This window comes from Loxodonta africana, chromosome 8 (assembly GCF_030014295.1).
Source record: "Loxodonta africana isolate mLoxAfr1 chromosome 8, mLoxAfr1.hap2, whole genome shotgun sequence".
NCBI lineage: Eukaryota > Metazoa > Chordata > Mammalia > Proboscidea > Elephantidae > Loxodonta > Loxodonta africana.
This window is the reverse complement of record NC_087349.1, coordinates 37,633,930-37,656,877: the sequence shown is the minus strand read 5'-3', so window position 1 is coordinate 37,656,877 and position 22,948 is coordinate 37,633,930. Positions and strand designations below refer to the sequence as shown.

The 22,948-nt window shown below is 39.7% G+C and overlaps 1 protein-coding gene across 5 annotated transcripts in view; it reads right to left on the bottom strand.

Annotated features, from left to right (window-relative positions):
* The window catches only part of DOCK4 (dedicator of cytokinesis 4), a 488,016-nt gene that overhangs the window by 107,403 nt on the left and 357,665 nt on the right, over positions 1-22,948 (bottom strand). For all 5 annotated transcript variants that reach the window (XM_064289799.1, XM_064289800.1, XM_064289801.1 and 2 more), the window contains one exon: positions 21,588-21,780. In XM_064289799.1, the coding sequence (XP_064145869.1) occupies positions 21,588-21,780 (193 nt within the window). The remainder of the gene's footprint in view (positions 1-21,587; positions 21,781-22,948) is intronic.

Below are 22,948 nucleotides of genomic sequence, written 5' to 3'. Positions count from 1 at the left end.
CACATCTGTTAAAAGTCCCACGCAAACCTTGGGCAAATCCTTATCTACTTTTAAATTTAATTTTAATTGTTAAATTATTAATGCATACGCTTTAAAAAGTAATAGTTCTACATGGTTTGTATTAAAAACCAGTAGTTTCTTTCCCCATATCTCCCCAACCCAAGATTCCTACACTCAAGAGGCCTTTAACTTTTAGTTGAATAGGTTTCTTCTTTTATTTATTTATTTTTTAGCCTCCAAATTTTTAGATGGCAAGCTTTGCTTGGTATTTCCTGGTTTTTCATTGAGATAGATCATCTACTGAATTCCTATTATGGTAGATGGGGATTTAGCTTTTTAACTCCCTTTCTCTGCTCTGCAGCCTCTCAACATAATTATATCATAATTTTTGTCTAGGTTAACATTTTGAGTTTGCTGCTTTTCTGATTTTCAACGCTTTGTACATGATCTGTTTCTTTTTGGTTTTGTTTTTGTTATTCTCTCTGAAAGTTTTCAGGAACTTATCTTTTTTCCTGGAAATTCAAAATTTCACAGTTAAGTACTGTGATTGGTCCTTTCAATCTGTAAACTCATGTCTTTCGGTTCTAAGAACTTCCTTTGAATTATTTTTGTGATTACTTCCTTACTCCTGTCTCCTTTGTCCTCTGTCTAGAATTTTAATGACATTCACATCGTGTATCTCTTGAACTACTGTCTACTTTTCTTGAACATTTTCCATCTTTTTGTCTAGTTTTCTGAACAATTTCCTTACTTTATCTTCCAACCCTCCCATTCAACTTTTTAATTTATGCTGTCATATATTCAATTTCTAAGAGCTTTTTCTTCTTTCCAGAGCCAGTTTCATGGGTGTGCAACTTGTGCAGTCACACAGAACCGTGTACTCATGAGGGGCCATGCTGCGTTTAACACTCTGTGGTTGCCATCTTGAAATTCTTAATCATCTTTTAACAAGCAGCTCTATATTTTCATTATGTAGCCACTCCTGCTTATTTCCCCGAATGTTCTCATTATACAGCTTCCTATTCTTGTTTCACAGATGTACTATCTTCTGTCTCTGTAGAAATCATAGACAATTTTTTGATGTTTTTCTGCTCCCTGCATTATCTTTTTCTTTCAAGTTCTTTTTTTCCGTCTCTTCATTTTGGCCTCTGCCTTTCATAGTGAGGTTTTTCTCCAGTGTCTGGTAATCTCTCACTGCCTATTCATTGTCTTAGTTATCTAGGGTTGCTATAACAAAAATACCACAAATGGATGGCTTTAACAAAGAGAAATTTATTCTCTCACAGTCTGAGAAGCTAGAAGTCCAAATTCAGAGCACCAGCTCTAAGGGAAGGCTTTCTTTCTCTGTAAGGTCTGGAGGAAGGTCCTTGTCATCAATCTTCCCTTGGTCTACGAACTTCTGCACATAGGAACCTCAGGTCCAAAGGACGTGCTCTGATCCCAGCATTGCTTTCTTGGTGGTATGAGGTCCTCTTGTCTCTCTGCTTGCTTCTCTCTTTTATATCTCAAGAGAGATTGACTTAAGATATGATCCAATCTTGTAGATTGAGTCCTGCCTCATTAATATAACTGCCACTAATCTCATCACCTTAACACCATAGAGATAGGATTTACAACACATAGGAAAATCACATCAGATGACAAAATGGTGGATAATCATAAAATACTGGGAACCATGGCCTAGCCAAACTAATACACATATTTTTGGGGACACAATTCAATCTATGACATTCATCACTGCAAGTGAGGCACTAGAATGCTGATTGGAAAAGAAACTCTGTGTGCCTAGGCAAGCTTGTAGACTACTGAAACTTCATTGCAGGGATAGGAAGCAGCCAGTGTTTCACTGGGAGATCCCTAAAGTTCAGTACCTGCGATGTTTTTCTTGGGCTGGTCAACTCTCTAGAGAGGAATCTGTCAAGTTCCTCTCTGAGGAGCATGAACCTACGCTTTCATAATCTGAAACCAAGAAGGAATTGGCTGGTGGGGGTTTCCCTGATTAACTGGGAAGCCCTGTTTTTAGTATGAAGCCTCATTCCAAATTTAGCTGTCTGGTGCTTCTGATTCCAGGCGATATGTCATTCATATTCTCTAGAAAATAAACTTTCACTTTTTTTTTGGCTCCAATAGAGACGTTTGGGGCAGAGGGGGGTGCTAACTATTCCTCATAAGTTTTCACACTCCAAGCATCTTTCATCTTTATAGGTACTTGACATTTTCTACTCCAGAGCCTTTCTGAAGCCTTTTTGAGTGTTCTGAGGTGCTGTGGTATAAATCAGTTTGTTTCTTGTTGGCTCTACCCCAACCCTACCCACATGGTGCCTAAGTATCAGTCTTCCCCTGTCTGCTGAGTCAGTTGCCATTCATTCTTGCTAAAATTGTTGCTATCTCTTATGTGCTGTCCTCTCCTCTCTCATTCTCTTAAACCTTGTGAGCTTATGCTTTTTAAAAAAATTTCTTTCCTGCAAATAGATGCAGAAACCCTTTTGAAAACTTCAGCAGATCAGTTCCAGCAATACAAAAAATAGGTATTACTTCATGACTAGATAGGGCTTATTCTAAACGCAGTGTTTAACATCTGAAAATCATTTTAGTGTACTTCTATCAGGGAATAAAGATAAACACATGCATCAATTCTTCACACCTAACTGGAAGTCTTATATCAATCCCTAACTTGTTCTTAAGTATTCAACATAGGAGATAAATTAACAAAAAATATATTCATATAGCATACATTTCAATTTTTGAAAAAGTAAGAGTAGGTATACTTACTGTCTACAACAGGTTGTCACGTACATACAATTACTGTCTATTAATGTCCATTATTTCTTGACATATTAAGGAGCCCTGGTGAAGCAATGGTTAAAGAGCTCGGCAGCTAACTGGAAGATTGGCTGCTTGAACCTACCCAGCAGATCCCTGGTAGAAAATCTGGCGATCTGCTCCCATAAAGGTTACAGCCTAAGAAACCCTATGGAGCAGTTCTATTCTGTCACGTGGGGTCACTATGAGTTGGAATAAACTCGACACACATCACTTGCAGATGCCCTAGCTTCTTCCCCTGTTCTGTTGGTGTCTCTAAAGGATTTCATTTGTGCAGCAATTCAGAAGAACTATTCTTGGTTTACAAAAACTTGTGTAGCTTGTAAGTAGCTTGCATAAATTAAAATTCCATCTGACTCACTCAAGAAAAAACAACCTAAGTAACTTTATGCCTATTAAAGAAATTGAATCTGCAGCTGAAACCTCCCCACGAAGAAAATACCAAGTCAGGTGGCTTCACTGGTGAATTCTATGAAGCATTTACAGAAGAAATAATATTAATTCTTCACAGAGTCTCTCAGAAAACAGAAGAAGAGGGAATACAATCCATTCATTTTTTGAGGCTTGCATTACCCTGATGATGAAATCAATCAAAGACATTGTAAGACCAGAAAACTACAGACTGATACCTTTTATGAACATGGATGTAAAAATCCTTAAACAATTTTAGCAAAATTAATCTAGTAATAGATGTATAAAACACCATGACCAAGTAAAATAAGATTTATCCTGGGAATGTAAAGTTGGTTTAACATTTGAAAGTCAATCAGTCAATGTAATTCACCACATTAGCAGTAGATACAGAAAAAAAAAAAAAAATGACAAAATTCATCATCCACTCATGACAAAAACTCTCAGCAGACTAGAAATAAAAGGTAATTTCCTCAACTTGATAAAGTACATAAATGAAAAGCCTACCTACAGTTAACATAATACTTAGTAGTAAAAGACAATTCTAAGATCAAAACAAGGCAAGGATGCCCAATCTCACCAGTTAAATTCATCATTATGCTGGAGTTCCTAGTCAATGTAATAAGGCATTAGAAAACAAAAAGAAATAAAATACTTATAGATTAAAAAGAATAAGTAAAACTGTCTTTACTTGCAGATGACATAATCGTTGTTTTGGACTGAACTGAGCTCCCCCAAAATATGTATTGTAAATCCTAACCTATACCTGTGGTTCTTTACTTCTTGACTGCTGCTTCTATGGGTGTTGATTGTGGATCCAGGAAAAATGAAATCCTTGACAACTTCAATCTTTTCTCCGTTTATCATGATGTTGCTTATTGGTTCATTTGCAAGGATTTCAATGTAATCCATAGAGAAGGCTGTGGTCTTTTACCTTCATCGTTATTTTAAGTTCTCTTTACTTTTGGCAAGCAAGGTTGTGTCATCTACATATCGCAGGTTGTTAATGAGTCTTCCTCCAATTCTGATGCCCTAATCTTCTTCATATGGTCCAGCTTCTTGGATTATTTGCTCAGCATATGGACTGAGTAAGTACAGTGAGAGGATACAAACCTGACACACACCTCCTGACTTTAAACCAATCAGTATCCCCTTGTTCTGTTTGAACGACTGCCTCTTGATCTATGTACAGGTTCCTCATGAGCACAATTAAGTGTTCTGGAATTCCCATTCTTCTCAATGTTATCCATAAATTTGTTATGATCCACACAGTCGAATGCCTTCGTGTAGTCAATAAAACACAGGCAAACATCTTTCTGGTATTCTCTGCTTTCAGCCAGGATCCATCTGACATAGGCAATGATATCCCTGGTTCCACATCCTCTTCTGAATCTGGCTTGAATTTCTGGCACTTACTTGTCAATGTACTGCTGCAGCTGCTTTTGAATGATCTTCGGCGAAATTTTACTTGTGTGTGATATTAATGATACTGTTTGGTAATTTTGACATTCGGCTGTATCATGACACATTGCATTGAGCAAGTCTGCTGCAAAAAGAACTCTTTAAAACGTTAAAAAGCAAAGATGTCATCTTGAAGACTAAGGTGTGCCTGACCCAAGCCATGGTGTTTTCAATCACCTCAAATGCATGCAAAAGCTGGACAATGAATTAGGAAGACGGAAGAATAACTGACACCTTTGAATTGTGGTATTGTTTAAGAATATTGAACATAATACCATGGACTGGCAAAAGAACAAACAAATCTATCTAGGAGTACAGCCAGAATGCTCCTTAGAAGCAAGGATGGCGAGACCATGTCTCACATACTTTGGACACGTTATCAGGGATCAGTCCCTGGAGAAGGACTTCATGCTTGGTGGAGTAGAGGGTCAGTGAAAAAGAGGAAGACTCTCAACAAGATGTATTAACACAGTGGCTACAACAATGGGCTCAACCATAACAATGATTGTGGGGATGGTGCAGGACCAGGTAGTATTTTGTTCTGCTGTATGTAGGGTCAGTATGAGTTGGAATGGACTGGGTGGCACCTAACAACAACATACCTGTGCTTATAATCCCATTTGGGAGTGGGTCATATTTGTTATGTTAATGAGGCAGTATTAGTGTACGGTGTATCTTAAGTCAATCTCTTTTGAGATATAAAAAGAGTAGACTAAGCAAGCAACTAAGCAAGCAAGCAGAGATTGGGGAGATAGATGTCACATCACAAGAAGACAGCCAAGGAACCAGAAACAAGACTTTCCCCCAGAGCCAACAGAAAAAGAGTTCCCCTAGAGCTGGCACCCTGAATTTGGACTTCTAGTTTCCTAAACTGTGAGTGAATAATTTTCTCTTTGTTAAAGCCACCCACTTGTGGTACTTCTGTTATAGCAGCACTGGATAATTACGTTTCACATACTCTGGACATGATGTCAGGAGGGATCAATCTCTGGAGAAGGACATCATGCTTCATAAAGGAGAAGGTCAGCAAAAAAGAGGAAGACCCTCAATGAGATGGACTGACACAGTGGCTGCAACAATGGGCTTAAGTATAACAAGGATTGTAAGGATGGTTCAGGATCCGGCAGCGTTTTGTTCTTTTGTACACAGGGTTGCTATGAGTCGAGTCGGAATTGACTCGATGGTACCTAATAACAACAACAGATAACTAAGATAATCATCTATATAGAAAATCTTGTGAAATCTATAGAAGTATTACTAGAAATAAGTGAGTTTAGCAGCATCACAGAACACAAGGTCAATATACAAATATCAATTATATTTCTATATACTGGCAATAATCAGATATTGAAATTAAAAAGCAATGCAAGATACAACTGTTGGTTTCTTATTGTCTTCTTGATTTGTTTGAGGAATTAGGTTTGAAGTCTCAGGTTCCTTTGATGACTGCCACTGGGCTACCAACACAAGGAGATCTGACCTTAGGTTTACTATCAAAACAAAGGACATAAGACGCAGGCATTCTTTACTTTAAGAAACCATGATATGTCCCTGTAGCCAGTAGGGCTGATTTCTAAAAATTCAATTTGCAACCAACTGTTAATAACCACTGCATAAAAAAGGAGGAAATACTTTGCATATGGTATATATAAAAAGAAAGTATATTACTATCTAGCCAGCATATTTGCTTTTTCTCTATTTCTAGGACAGTGTCAGCCAATGCAAATGATAAAATCTGTGGGTAAATGCCAAACAAACTGAGTGGTTAAAATGCTAATTCTTACCTTTAAAAGAAAACACCTAGACCCGTCAATAGGGCTGGGGAAAAAAAATTCCCACAGCTGAACAAACTCTAACTTCCTGTACTTGTAACAATAGAATCTGCTGTGTAGGTTCTTTTTGAAAGAGGGCACACACTCATATTCCATATCTTAGATAAAAGCTCACTGCATCGTATGTCTTGCTGAGTGTATGAAGGAGTGATTTCCGTTTATTTTTTATTTTGCTTGTACACACTTGAATGGCTCAAACCAGCTCTCATCAGTAATTCCCAGTGCACACGGGGTGAGGAAGGAGGCGGCGCAGCTAAGCAAAGCTGGTAGATGTCCTCTTGGTTATTAAGTCTCAGGACAGTCACAAGGTGACCTTGACTTCCTCTCTCAATAAAGCTTTAGGCAAGGACCTGGAAGTCAGCATCTGTCCACGACGGAGCGAGGTCTCTGAGCCACATGGTGCTACACATGGCTACCTGTCAGTTTCCACAAACTGGGCCTGAACACAGGCTGGACGCCAGCAGAACTCCAAAGCTGCTGCTACCTGGCAGCCCCAGGAGGGGAGATGATAGACCAGGAGGGCAGGAAGGCACGCTGATGCACCGCTCTGCATGGAGCAGAGCTGCTGCTGCAGCAGCGCTACTGAAAACCTGAAACCAGAGCTGGGCTGGCCTTTGTGATCAAAGCCACCAGGAACTGAACTGTCAGAGTCACAGACAGCAACACAACCTGCAAATAAGCCTTTCAGAAACTCACTAGAGTACACACAATGAGAGCTCAGAGTGGAAAGGATCACTAAGGAAAATAACAGCAGGGAGCGACGGATGATTTCTGACCTCTTTACTGGATTTAATCCCAACCTGGATGCCTCCACCACATGGTATCTCTCCTAAAACAAAATGGATGCTTACCTGCAATCATTTATTTTGTCAATTGTGCTGTGCTCCTTGCCTGAGACACCTGCAACCTGCCTCCCACTCTGCCCCCACATTCTGTCTGTCATATTCCTGCTCATCCTTAACTCCAAAGTTGCATTTCCGATAAGATTTTCTGTTTTTTAGTCATGTTGTTGTTGTCAGTTGCCATCAAGTGAACTCCAACCTATACGATCCAACGTACAACAGAACAAAATGTTTCCTGGTCCTGCACCATGATCATTGGTATGCTTGGGTTCACTGTTGTAGCCACTGTATATTTTGAGTACTTTCCAACTGAGGGGGTTCATCTTCCAGCACTATACTGGACAACATTCTGTTGCAATCCATAGATCTTTCATTGGCTTATTTCCAGAAGTAGGTCATGAGGTCTTTCTTCCAGACTAGTCTGTCTTAGTCTGGACACTCTGCTGAAACTTGCCTACCATGAGTGACCCCGCTGGTATTTGAATTACTGGTGGCATAGTTTCCAGCATCACAGCAACATACAAGCCACCACAGTATGATGAACTGACAGATGGTGGTTTTTATTCATACACATCATTTATTCAATAGCTATTGCTGCTTCATCCAGATTCCTAGCACATTATGTAGTACACAGTATTGATTCATGAATTGTCTATTAAGCACCTACTACATACTTTGGACATGTCAGGAGGGATCAGTCCCTGGAGAAGGACATCATGCTTGGCAGAGTACAGGGTCAGCGGAAAGGAGGAAGACCCTCAATGAGGTGGATTGGCACGGTGGCTGCAACAACGAGCTTGAGCATAACAACGATTGTGAGGATGGCTCAGGACCGGGCAGTGTTTCGTTCTGTTGTGCATAGGGTCGCTACGAGTTGGAACTGACTCAACAGCACCTAACAACAACAACATGTGCTAGGCAGAAACCCTGGTGGTACAGTGGTTAAGAGTTTGGCTGCTAACCAAAAGGTTGGCAGTTTGAATTTACCAGGGGCTCCTTGAAAACCCTGTGGAGCAGTTCTACTCTGTCCTATAGGGTCACTATGAGTCAGAATTGACTCCATGGCAATGGGTTTGGTTTTTATGTGCTAGGCACTGTATGGAAGCTAGACATATAGTTGTGGTCAAGATAAAGACAGTCCCTACTCTGCGGGATTTTCCTTTTAGGGTGGGGAAGACAGATGGGCATCAAAAAACTAAACACCCAATTCCTTATTTCGTTACAGCTGTGTTAGGTACTCCAATAAACAGCACAGTGTACTATGAGAGTTATTAATGGGGAGGGGGAGACAGTTAGGGGGTTCCTTGAGAAAGTGGGGGTTAACTAGGTTCAGGGAGTGGGTAGAAAAAGTAGATTCCAAGCAGAGGAAAACACTAAGGACATGAGACTAGGGAGGTGAGCAGGGCCAGATCATGGGGCCTGAAAGATCAATTCTGGAATATATCACCTAAGCAAAAATATGACTGACCAAAACTGAGAAGTGAATAAAGGATTCTAGGCTGGGAGGGGTATCACCTGGTACGAGTTTCTGAAAGATAACTTTGGCTACCATGGATGGATAGGGAAAAAGAGATATGAAAGAGGAGTACAGAACCACCTGGGCAGTTCAAACCCAGTGGCTACTAGGATAGCAGTGGGGATGGGGAGAAGTAGCCAGATGGGAGAGATGCTATGGAAGCACATTAGGCATCTCGGTGATGAGATGGAGGTGAAGGACAAAGGAGAAGGTGGTTTCAAGAACGGTTCTGAGTGTTTTGGGTATATGCAACTAGGTGAATGGTGTTGTCATGTACTGAGATGGGAAATGAGCAGGCTTTAGACATGAGAGTTTGAGGAGCCATGATAGAGATGTGGAGAGGGCAGTTAGATACTCAGAGTTGGAGCTCAGTGGAGAGAACTGGCCTAGAAATACAGATTTGAGAGTTGTGTCTGCATGTGGATCATTAATTGAGGTTAGGTGGGTAGGATGGCCCCTAGACTCAATCAGCTTTCCCGTCACAAGCATAGTTATTTGTTCAACTTCTGCTTCCATATTAGACTATAAGTAGAGTGAGGGCAGGAATAATACCTTTTTAGTTTGCTACAATATCCTTAACACACCAACTAGAATGGGGTCTGTCATAATAAAAATTTGTTGAATGAATGAATGAAACTAATCATGAGTTCTACTAGATCTTACGGGCAACTGAAATAGAGCCTGGTATTTCTGTCTCCATGTTTTAACACAGCTTAAAATTGAATGGTTTAGGAGGGACATTAAAATGTACAGGATTCACCCTTTCCCGGGAGTGGGCTTGAACTAATGTGCTTGTTAGTGCCAGTCAGTATTGAAAAGTTCAGAAAAATGACAAGAGAGCAAAGATTAAATTGCATCTAAACTTGACATGATCATTTACATAGAAAATGTTATAAAGTCTAAAAAAATGTGACTAGAAATAATGAGTTTAGCAATGTTTAGCAACCAGACATTAAACAATACCCAACATTATTAGAAATAATGAGTTAATCACATTTAAATTAGAATAGGCTATAATACGTGAGTTTACATTTATTTTCCTACAAAACCAAAAAAAAAAAAAAAAAACCTGAAACCTGTTGCCATCTAGTCAATTCCAACTCATAGCAGCCCTACAGTACAGAGTAGAGCTGCCTCATAGAATTTCCAAGGAGCACCTGGTGTATTCGAACTGCCAACCCTTTGGTTAGTAGCCATAGCACTTAATGACTATGCCACAGGGGTTTCCAACAGCACAGTTAAAAGCCAGGGTAACTATAATTTTGTTGATGCATATTTTTTATCTTAAGTTATATGTTCAGGAAGAGGAATTACCTAAACCTCCTAGTTTTTTCTTTGTCTCATCTAGGGAAAGACGCAGAAACTATTTTCCAAAAAATGCTCATTTCCAAGCACTTCATTAAGAACCTGTACATAACACGGCCTTACCTAACATACACCTTTAAAAAACAACAGAAAATTATAAGTTGCCTTCGTTATCTAGTGCTGCCATAGCAGAAATACCACAAATGGATGGCTTTAACAAAGAGAAATTAATTTTCTCATGGTCTAGTAGGTTACAAGTCCAAATTCAGGGCATCAGCTCCAGAAGGCTTTCTCTCTCTGTTGACTCTGGAGGAAGGTCCTTGTCCTCAACCTTCTCCTGGTCGAGGAGCTTCTCAGGTGCAGGGACTCTGTGTCCAAAGTACACGCTCTGCTCCTGGTGTTGCTTTCTTGGTGGTATGAGGTCCCCAACTCTCTGCTTGTTTCCCTTTCCTTTTATCTCTTGAGAGATGAAAGGTGGTGCAGGCCACACCCCAGGGAATCTCCCTTTACACTGGATCGGGGTGTGGCCTGAGCAAGAGTGTTACATTCCACTCCAATCCTTTTAACCACAGGCAGAAATTATGATTTATAACACACAGGAAAATCACAAAATGGAGGACAACCACACAATACTGAGAATCACGGTCTAGTCGACACGTATTTTTGGAGGACACAATTCAAACCACTATGTAAGGGCAAATGTTTAATAAAATCAAGAATAGAGCCTGATTAAGGGGACTTCTAAGTCAGTTGGCAAAATAATTCTATTATGAAAACATTCTGCATCCCACTTTGAAATGTGGCGTCTGGGGTCCTAAATGCTAACAAGCGGCCATCTAAGATGCATCAATTGGTTTCAACCAACCTGGATCAAAGGAGAATGAGGAACACCAAGGTCACACGATAACTATGAGCCCAAGAGACAGAAAGGGCGACATGAACCAGAGACTTACATTATCCTGAGACCAGAAGAACTAGATGGTGCCTGGCCACAACCGATGACTGCCCTGACAGGGAGCACAACACAGAACCCCTGAGGGAGCAGAAGTTCAGTGGGATGCAGACCCCAAATTCTCATAAAAAGACCAGACTTAATGGTCTGACTGAGACTAGAGGAATCCCGGCGGTCATGGTCCCCAAACCTTCTGTTGGCCCAGGACAGGAACCATTCCCGAAGACAACTCATCAGACATGGAAGGGACTGGACAATGGGTAGGAGAGAGATGCTGATGAAGAGTAAGCTACTTGTATCAGGTGGACACTTGAGAGTGTGTTGGAATCTCCTGTCTAGAGGGGAGATGGGAGGGTAGAGAGGGTTAGAAACTGGCAAAATTGTCACGAAAGGAGAGACTGGAAGGGCTGACTCATTAGGGGGAGAGTAAGTGGGAGTAAGGAGTAAGGTGTCTATAAACTTATATGTGACAGACTGACTTCATTTGTAAACATTCACTTAAAGCTCAATAAAAATTATTATTAAAAAAAAAAAAAAGAATAGAGCCTGAACAGCTTTGAAAGCTGTTAACTTTCAGCAAGTGCTTTTTCATAGCGCACTGATGGCAAAGGACAAGTAGAAAAGGCTTTTCACACCTGAGCTTTTCCACTTTGGCAACAGAGGCCTGAGGGAAAGATGGCTACAGGCAAGAAGGAAGAGTGGGGCTACAGGAATTGAGGCTGGAGGGGGCACAACACTAATGACTCAACCACAGGCTTTCTTGAGGCCCCAGGCCATTTTCGAAAATATATTTTTATACTGGATAACCAATGTGAAGTGTGCATAAAGAAAACTAAGGTCTGTACACTTTTTAAAATGGTCTTGCACTATCATTTTGCTTCTAGAGAAAAGAGAGGCCCTTATTCAAGCAACTCGACTAGTCTTTATAAGTTCCCCATGCTACTTTGCAAGCGCTGGCTAGAGTTTAAAACAAATGACATTTTCAAGTGTGAAAGAAATTTGAACACTACCAATGCAGATAAAATCAACACTAAACTGTACTTTAACCACCGTTCTAAGAAATAAATCTACTAGACACCCATCAACTGTTGCTGTTGTTGTGTGCCCTTGAGTAGATTCCAACTCGCAGTAACCCTATAGTACAGAGTAGAACTGCCCCAGAGAGTTTCCAAGGCTATATAATCCTTATGGAAGCAGACTGCTACATCTTTCTCCCATGGAGCTGCTGGTAGGTTCAAACCGCCGACCTTTCAGTTACCAGCTGAGTGCTTAACCACTGTACCACCAGGGCTCATGCCCATCAATTATAGTAAGATTTTATATATTCTTAAAGTTGTCAAATTAAAAGATACACCTATCAAACACCTTTCTTATATATATTATGGACAACAATGACGGAACAAAAAAAACCAAACCCATTGCCGAGCGCTTAACCACTGTGCCACCAGAGCTCATTCTTATCAATTGTAGTAAGATTTTATATATTGTTGAAGTTGTCAAATTAAAAGATACACCTACTGAACACTTTTCTTATCTATATTATGGCCAACAATGGGGGGAACCAAAAAAACCAAACCCATTGCTGTCAAGTCGATTCCAACTCATAGCAACCCTATAGGACAAAGTAGAACTGCCCCATGGGGTTTTCAAGGAGCAGCTGGTGGATTTGAACTGCTGACCTTTCGGTTAGCAGCCGAGCTCTTAACCACTGTGCCAGCAGGGCTCCACAATGGGGCAAGGAGGCATTAATTTCTGGAACGTACTTTTAAAAATAATCTAATAGTTACTTGAGACTGTGTTGGCACCTCCTGTCTGGAGGGGAGATGGGAGGGTAGAGAGGGTTAGAAACTGGCAAAACCGTCAGGAAAGGAGAGACTGGAAGGCAGGAGCGAGGTGACTCATTAGGGGGAGAGTAAGTGGGAGTATGGAGTAAGGTGTATATAAGCTTATATGTGACAGACTGACTTGACTTGTAAACTTTCACTTAAAGCACAATAAAAATTATTAAAAAAAAATAATCTAATAGTCTACCCCTCCCTCCCATCTCTTATTTATTTATTTTATTACAGCCTAGAATGAAAGCTACAAGGCTAGTAATGGGCACTGAGGAGTTTCTGCTGAGAGGAGAAAAAAATATATATTTGACTACTTTCTTAAGAAATTTCCACCCTAAAACACTAGTTTTTTTTTATTTTGACAAGAAAGTATTAGCGTGCTTCTCATCAACAGTGTATGCTCAGTGTATTCAGATGTGTATGCTTACCTCTATTATCTGCACCGAGTGTTGGCTGATAAACTGCTCCATTATCCCCAAAGCAGAAAGTCATATGACTTTTGGTTAGCAAGAAAATCTCTTGGCAATGACTGCAGACCTGTGCTAAAGGAATCATCAAATGCCATGTGAAGGAGCCAAGTGCAAAACTAATGCAAAAACCATTGCTCATATGATAGAGCCTGAACTTGTAGAATCTAGAAGATTCTTTCCCTGTCCTTTCTCTACTATTGCCCTAAATTACCTTTCCTACTCTGGATACTTCTCTCCTCCCTAAACTTTAACCTTCCAATCTGTTATTTCATTAGGCCAAAGCTGTCTTTTCCCAAATTATTCAGATCTTACTATCCGTGGCCTACAAGAAATATCAAGGAACTTAATTTTGTGGAGACAGGGACGAGTTGCCCAATTTTTATACCTTAAATAAGGCTGCCTGGACACTAGGTTGATTTAGACTTTGGATGCCAATCTACTTAGATTCAAATCTTGGCTATGCCCTTCAGTTTGGCCAGACACCCTAGGTTCTGACCTTGGCCATGCCTTCAGGACTAAGGTGGAGGGCAGGGGCAGGGGGGTACTCAGCCCTCCTGCCTGGCTGTGAAACGGCTCTGCCTACTCTGCCCTGCCCTGAAGCTGCCCAGTGACCCTTAACTTGACCTGGCTTTAATCTTAGTAAGACTTCTTTATTCCCTTCTTTGGTGCTGACCTTTGTATTATGTGCTCTTCTTTCTGTCTCCTCAATGGATTAATTTCTAATCTAAACTAAACCAGGAATACTCTGCAGCCATGCTGGTGCCTATGTGTGCCTCCTCTGCTTTTTTCTCCTTGGGATTCCAGTAAAACAACAAATTTTAGAACTTCCTAGTTCTCTTGGGGGTAGGGCTTGTAGCTTTTTGGGTTTTTTTCTCCAAAATGTTTTGATATTTATTGTCTTAAAATGTGGCCAATCTGTCTTCTGTATTCCTTTCCCTGGTTAATTTGAACCCCTAGAAAATATGATGCCCTTAGATTCTTCAAACTTCTATTTCAATAGCCAGTTTTTCTTTAATGATCAGAATTAAGCTCAGGGTAGCAACTGTCTTCACCGTATTCTACCTTCTAAGAAATGTAACTGTCACTGAGGCTTTGTCTTTAGCTGAGTACTTAGCTACTTGATGCACTAAAAACGCCTTATCCCTGCTTTGTCTCACCCTTGTTTCAAATGTGTAATTCAATCAGAAAAGTGTCACTGTAACCCCCATCTGGCGAGGATGTGCATCTCGCACAATTGCAGCACTTTCGTGTTTCTTTTACTTTCAGTAAAAAAAACAAAAAAAACAGATTTCTGAGTGGTTTTATCTTCTTTTATGGGGCTAAGGCATCACACTGTTTTTGGATGTTTCTTTTACTCATGTGTGGTAGGCAGAATAACAGTCCCCCCAAAGACGTCCACAGCCTAATTCCTGGAACCTGTGCATATGTTACTTTACATGGTAAAAGAGATTTTGCATATATGATTAAGTTATGGATCTTGAGTTGGGGGAGAGTATCCTTGACTGTCTAGGTGGACTCAATGTAATCACCGGGTCCTTCAAAGTGAAATAGGGAAGGAGGGGAGTCAGAGTCAGACAGAGATTTGAAGATGCTATGCTGCTGCTTTTGAGGATGAAGGGAGGGGACCACAAGCACAGCAAAGCAGATGGCCTCTAAAAGCTGAAAAAGGCAAGGAAATGGGTTCTTTCCTACAGCCTCCAGGAAAAACAAACAAAAAAAAGCCCTACCAACATCTTGATTGTAGCCCTGTGAGAACCATTCAGGACTTATGATCTCCAGAATTATAAGATAATAAATAGATAAGAAATAAACTTGTGTTGTTTTAAGGCACTAAGATTGTGGTAATTGTTCATCAGCAACAAGAAACTTTAATACACCATAACTATACCCAAAACAGAGCCCTGGTGGCATGGTGGTTAGGAGCTTGGTTGCTAACCAAAAGGTCAGCAGTTCGAGTCCAGCAGTCGTTCCTTGGAAACCCTACTCTGTCCTATAAAGTCACCTTGAGTCGGAATCAACTCGACAGCAACAGGTTTTTTTTTTTAAATATCCAAAACATAAGTCTGTTATCGCCAAATTTTGGTGATGGTACTCACTTAGTTCCTAGATAACTGTTTACCAATTCTCTATCATTTGATATAGTTACTTCTGGGAAAATATGATAAAAACTGGTGCTTGCAATCCCAATCTCCCTTAAAAAAATTCTGTTCTCTGTTGTAAAAAGTGTATATGTGTGTCTGTTTAAAGGAGAGGTCAAATGTGTTAGATGGAACCCTTTTACTCATTGTTTTCAGTGGAGTATCACTGGCGTCTTTTTACTATGGTTCTTCCATCCTCACCCTGCCCTGAGTTACACAGTTTTATTTGTATCTCTCTTCTTCTTCCCCTTCGGTTAGACAGAAACCACCTGGTTTTTGTGAGATGAACAATGGCCCACACAGATACCGCATCTTGTTTTTTGACACCATCTATGGAGTCAGATACTTCCATTGTATATCTTCTTTTCCTTCCATCATCTCATATTTCAACTGGACAATACAAACATGCCATATCTATGCCCTAAGTCTGGATGGTACAAATGGTTAAGGCGCTTGGCTACTAACTGAAAGGCTGGAGGTTTGAGTCCACCCAGAGGTATATCAGAAGAAAGGTCTTCCAAAAGCCAAACCTACTTCCAAAAAAGGAGCCATTTAAACCCGTGGAGTGCAGTTCTACTCTGACACACATTGGATCGCCATTAGTCAGAATTGATTGGTGGCAACTAGTATGCCCTAGGTGGAGCCCTGGTGGCACAGTGGTTAAATGTTCAGCTGCTAACCACAAGGTCGGCAGTTCGAATCCGCTAGCCGCTCCCTGGGAACCCTATGGGGCGGATCTACTTTGTCCTATAGGGTCGCTATGAGTTGGAATCAACTCAAGGGTAATGGGGGTATCCAAAACCATGGGGGTATCCAAAACCATGGGGGGTATAGTACACCCTAAGTCCATAATTTCTGCTTTAGAACCTCAGAGTCACCAGAAACACTTCTCAGGTTTTTCTAAAACTATCACACGGCCCCATGTGACTTACACAGAGAGGGTAGTATGAGCCCTGGAAGGCTTTCAGGGATTTTTCCTGTTTTTCTCCATAAAGACAGTCTCCTTCCTGCTGTGTCATGCCACATTTAAGCAGGACAGTCTCTGTTTCCTTCAATGATGAGTCACCAAACATCCAGCTGAGCCTCATCCTCTGGGAGTTAGTGACAGAACTCTCTTCTCTTTTTTTTTTGATTAAAAAAATTTTTTATTGTGTTAGGTGAAAGTTTACAGTGTAAAGTAGTTTCTCATTTAAAAGCTTATACACAAATTGTTTTGTGACGTGGGTTGAAATCCCACAATGTGCCAGCACTCTCCCCCTTCCCCTTTCTACCCTGGGTTCTCCATGCCCTTTGGTCCAGTTTTCCTGTCCCTTCCTGCCTTCTTGTTTTCGCTTGTGGACAGGTGTTGCCCATTTTGGTGTCATATACTTGATTGAACTAAGAAGCACATTCCTCATGTGTGTAATTGTTTGCTTTGTGGGTCTGTCTAATCTTTGGCTGAAAGGTGGATTTTCGGAGTGGCTTCAGTTCTGAGTTATCAGGGTGTCCAGGGGTCACAGTCTCAGGGGTTCCTCCAGTCTCTGTCAGACCAGTAAGTCTGTCTTTATTTGTGAATTTGAATTTTGTTCTACATTTTTCTCCTCCTCTGTCTGGGACTCTCTATTGTGATCCCTGTCAGAGTGGTTGGTGGTGGTAGCTGGGAATCATCTAGTTTTTCTGGGCTCAGGCTGGTGGAGGCTGTGGTTCATTGGCCCCTTGGACTAATGTTTTCTTTGTGTCTTTGGTTTTCTTTATCCTCCTTTGCTCCAAACTAATGGGACCAATAGATGTATCTTAGGTGGCTCCTCACAAGCTTTTAAGACCTCAGACGCTACTCACCAAAGAAAGATGTAGAACATGTTCTTCATGGATTATGTTATGCCAATTGAGCTAGATGTTCCCTGAGACCATGGTCCCCAGCCCTAAGCCCCATTAACTCAGTCCCTCAAGGTGTTTGAATATGTCTAGGAAGCTTCTATGACTTTGCCTTGGTCAAGCTGTGCTGACTTCCCTACATCGTGTGTTGTCTTTCCCTTCACGAAAGTTAACACTTCTCTACTACCTAGTTAGCGATTTCCCCTCCTCACCCCTTCCTTCCCTTGTAACTCTCAAATACGGATTTTTTTTTCTGTGTGTAAACCTTTTCTTAAGTTTTAATATTAGTGGTCTCATACTATATTTGTCCTTTCGTGATTGATTTATTTCACTCAGCATAATGTCCACCAGACTTATCCATGTTGTGAGATGTTTTGAGGATTCAAAATTGTACTTTATTGTTGTGTACTATTCTACTGTATCTATGTACCATAATTTGTTATTCATTCACCTGTTGACATGCACTTAGGTTGTTTCCATCTTGTGAATAGTGCTACAGTGAACATGGGTATGCAAATGTCTATTCATGTGACAGCTCTTAGTTCTCTAGGACATATTCCTAGGAGTGGGATTGCTGGATTGTATGGTATTTCTATTTCTAGCTTTTTAAGGAGGTGTCATATTGTTTTCCATGGTGGTTGTGCCAGTTGACATTCCCACCAGCAGTGCATAAGAGTTCCAATTTCCCTCTAACCTCTCCAATATTTATTGTTTTCTCTTTTTTTTTTTTTTGACTAGTGCCAGTAATATTGGGGTGAGATGGTATTTCACTGTAGTTTTGATTTGCATTTCTCTAATGGCTAAAGATCGAGAGCATTTCCTCATGTGTCTGTTAGCTACCTGAATATTTTCTTTGCTGATGTGTCTGTTCATATCCTTTGCCCATTTTTTTTTAACTGGATTAGTTGTCTTTTTCTTACTGAGGTGTTAAGATATTCTATAGATTTTAGATATTAGACTCACGTTGGATATGTCATAGCCAAAAAATTTTTCCCAGTCTGTAGGTTCTCTTTTTACTCTTTTGGTGAAGTCTTTTGGTGAGCATAAGTGTTTAATTTTAGTTGCTCCCAGTTATCTAGTTTATAGTCTGGTGTTTTTGTGCATTCTTTGTTATAGTTTGTATTAGGGCCCCCTAGTGTTGTCCCTATCTTTTCTTCCATAGTCTTTATCATTTTAGGTTTTATGTTTAAGTCTTTGATCCATTTTGAGTTAGTTTTTGTGTATGTTGTGAGGTATTGGTCCTGTTTCATTTTTTAACAGATAAATACCCAGGTTTGCCAGCACATTTGTTAAAAAGGCTATCTTCCCCATTTAATGGACTTTGGTCCCTTGTCAAAGATCAGCTGACCATAGGTGGATGGGTTTACATCTGGGGTCTCAATTCTGCTCCATTGGTCTCTGCGTTTGTCCTTGTATCAGTACCAGGCTATTTTGATGACTGTGGTTGTAAGAAGGTTCTGAGATCAGGTAGTGTGAGGCCTCCTACTTTGTTCTTTTTCTTCAGTAATGCTTTGCTTATCTGGGGCCCCTTTCCTTTCCATATAAAGTTGGGGAGTAGTTTCTCCATCTCATTAAAGAATGCTGTTGGTATTTGGATGGGGACTGCATTTTATCTGTACCTCACTTCAGGTAGAATTAACATTTTCACATGTTGAGTCTTCTTGTCTATAAGCATGGCATGCTTTTCCATTTTGTAGGTCTCTTTTGGTTTCTTGTGATAGTGTTTTGTAGTTTTCTTTGTATAAGTCTTTTACTTCCCTGGTTAGATTTATTCTTAAGTATTTTAACTTTTTTAGCAGCTATTATAAATGGTATTGTTTTCCTGATTTCCTTTTCAAAGAATTCTCTCCTCTTTACTGGCATCTGCCTGGGATTCTAAGAATGCTGTTGATCGTGAACTTCTCCAGAAGCTTATGCTTCTTTGTAGTCATCTTCCACGGGTAGTGTCCCATACAACACTAGCAGGCAGAGATTCCCTTCTTCTCTTCCCCCTTCATGCCATATTGTCACAACCCACAACCTCCCAACCTGGCTCGAAACCTCTCCTCCAGATCACTGGCACAAACCTTCCAGAATCCACATTTCCTGGGCCTCATGAGTCCTCCTACCTTCCTACTCCAATAAATACTCTCATCAACTCCCATACAGACCAAGATCTTTGCTTCTGGATTGCAGCAGTGTCTTCTCTTTATATTCTTTAGTTCTGATTTCTCTACTGTCTACTGAGAGTCAATCATCAACAAGGAACTAAAGCCATAGACACAGCACATAATAAACACAATCCTCTAAAATAATGTCCTTACATTTGAAAAAAAAATTGAAAATTTGTGTTGCTCTTCTCATGCAGGACTTTAACCTAACAAAGAATGATCTGGTAAATGTGGGAGAAACATGGCTGAAATCACCAATTCTTCTGAAATGGTCATGAACTTTTCTTAGTCTGTTGAAAGGAGAGTTGGCGTGGTCTGAACTTTCATCCTCTCCACTCTGAAATTCTTGCTCCCAACTTCTCAGGAGTCCCTGATCATTGTAACAGAACCCCTACGGCTTCAGGAGCAGAGTTTAAAAACCACTGCAACAAATATTCTTCTGCCATATGCGATTTACTTCCATGGGGGAGAAATCAGAAGGCTGAACTTTCTTTTATGTTGATTACAGCGTTATTTGTTTCAGCAAAAAAAAATTACGAACATACCAAAAGTTCACCAATGGGAGAAAAAGAAATTATCCATGATACGTTCATTCAGTGGAATGTTAAATGAGAGTAAAGGGTGAATGAATTATAGCTATATCCATTAGCATGGGTAATATAAAGTATAATATTAATTGGAAATGTCATTATATAAGGTTTGAAAAGCTGAAAAAATGATACAATATATATTTATAGCTATATAATAAACATGTAGAACCCCTGGTAGAGCACAGAAAATGAGAGTGGGAATATCTGATAGTGGGAATTTCTACGAAGGAAGTAGGAAAAATAAATTAGGAGAGTACCCAGGAAGACCTTGTATATATAGGTGGTTCTCAAGTTACGATGAACTGCACTTACAACCATCTTTTTTTTTTTGTACATCTTATCATTAATAATATGTACTACATACAATGTTTCAGAGTGTAATTTGATGATGTTATCATTCTCAGATGACCACTTGCAGATGTTCAAAGAACAGATTTATAAAGATACTGATAATAAGAAGCAATAATAACGAAAATTTAAAAAAAGGGGGTATTCGACTTAACGATGGAGTTGTTGGAATGGAACCCCATCCTTAAGTTGGGGACTGTCTGTATCTATAATGATGAGTTTCTTAATAAAAGATATAAAGCATATATATGACAGTGCTAAGGTTTGTTATGATCTTGTCATTATATCATGCTCTATTCCTGCCTGCATGTTTAAAATATGACAAAATAATTTAAAACCTGTTTACTATATATGAAACCGTATTTCAAAAAATTATATACATATACATAGATGCATCCATATGGAAAACTAATTCTTAGTAGAATCTATTTTTAAAAGTTTTTTACTTGGTAAGGCTAACAGAAACTTCTTAAAATAAATTTTAAAACAAAATTGGTCCTTGCTCTATCATTTTCAGCAGGAAAATATGGAAAAAAAAAATGAGACAAAGGGATTTAGTAACACATGTTATGACAAAAATCAGTCTAATAACTGATCACTTGGTGTAGATAAAATAAAAATAACAGTACATCAAGATGCTTGCTCAATTTTAGAAGACAAATTGGTGGAAACCTTTTAAGAACAAAAGAGACGAACAAAAATGATCCTATCAGGTACCTCTAAGCATCTCTGAACGGAAATGTTAAATTCTGTTGAACATCAAAAAAGGAAATCTATAACAAGAAAAAAAAGCATGCTATAACCATAACTTGTTGTGATTAGAATCTATAATTCAATCGTTAAAGAGTTTTTATTCTTTCTAGAAATAAAATTTTAATAGTCACTAAAGTTTAGGGACTTTTGTATTTGACTAATAAATAAATTTAGTCTACCATCCTAATAAATGATTCTTTTGAGAAGAATACTTTTCAGATGTTTTTAATAGCCTCTGCTAACCTACGACTACAATCTATAAATAATGGCTTCCTGGAGATTTCAGTCCGGAGATCCCGCACGCTACCTGGGTTGGTATACAGTTGGCTCTCCACGGTTTTGCCAATGCACTGCAGCTTGACAGCCTGCAGGGAGTCGTCTACGTGCATGATGGTCGGCAGACTGCCCAGAGTGTCCTGCACCAAGTTGGCCACCTCCCGGACATCAAAGAGCTTCAAGAGCTCTGAGTACACGGCTGGGAAGGAGCTGAGAAACACGGCCTTAAAAAGGAGAAGAAATTTACATCAATTCCCAGATATTCCTTGAGAAAGGAGCTGTAAAATGTCAGTAGTTTAAGGACTGTGACAAGTATTTCTGAATGGTAGGAAAATTAATGCCAAATGTTTTGGTTATCTAAAACTTAAGGAGCCGAAAAAAAAAAAAGTACAGCGTAATAGGACAGTTTCTTGAAATGTGCAAAGGTGCAACATAAGGAAATCTAGGAAATTCTGGAAAAATATTGGCATTAGCAAAACGATTGGCAACAACTTCACAGAATCAGCAAAATGCAGCATGATGGAATGGAAAGAATGCTTAACCAAGACGGCTCATGGTCACTTTGATTTTATTCCTTTTCGGAGAAGCTTTCTGAAGTGCTCATTTTTAATCTCATTTACCTTTAAGAAACCAAACACATTAATTCCTTAAAGCAGTCAACCTATGATTTAAGAAAAAAAAAAGGCCTAAGCATCAGATGATCTGTTATATGTAGTACTAGGGTGGCACAAAGGGTTAAGTGCTCCAATATTAGCTAAAAGATTGTCGGTTAGAACCCACCCAGAAGCACCACAGAAGATAAGCCTGAGAGTCGGCTTCCAAAAGGGTACAGCCTTGAAAATCTTATGGAGTACAGTTCTATTCTGATACCCAAGGGGTTGCTATGAGTTGGAATTAACTTGACAACAACAAGCTTTGCTTCTGACCAACTCTGTAACCTTGGACAAGTCATTTTACCTCCCTAGGCTTTAACGTCATCACCTGTAAAACGAAAAGATTATTAGAATGAAGCTTTAGGTTGCTTCAAAACCTACTTTACATCAAGAAGAACTGTGTATACAGACTAAGAACAATGTCCTTTAGATAAAATTTGAAAATAAGTTTTAAGAAAAAATTATGCTAACAGCAAATCCCCAAGAAACATACTAAAAAAAAAAAAAAATTGGGCTAGAATTATGCATTAAAACAAACAAACTCACAGCTTTTAAATTGCACAGGAGGGCAGTGGAAGGAAGAGACAACTGGTCTCAACTCAACCCAGCAGAGGAAAGAGGCGTGTGTTTCTAATATGCTGGATGGGATTCAACTGCTAGCTGAGTTACCAATGATATCTGGCACAAGTGGAAAGCAGGTCCAATCTACATGTGCTGATGAATCAAATGTGGAATCAAA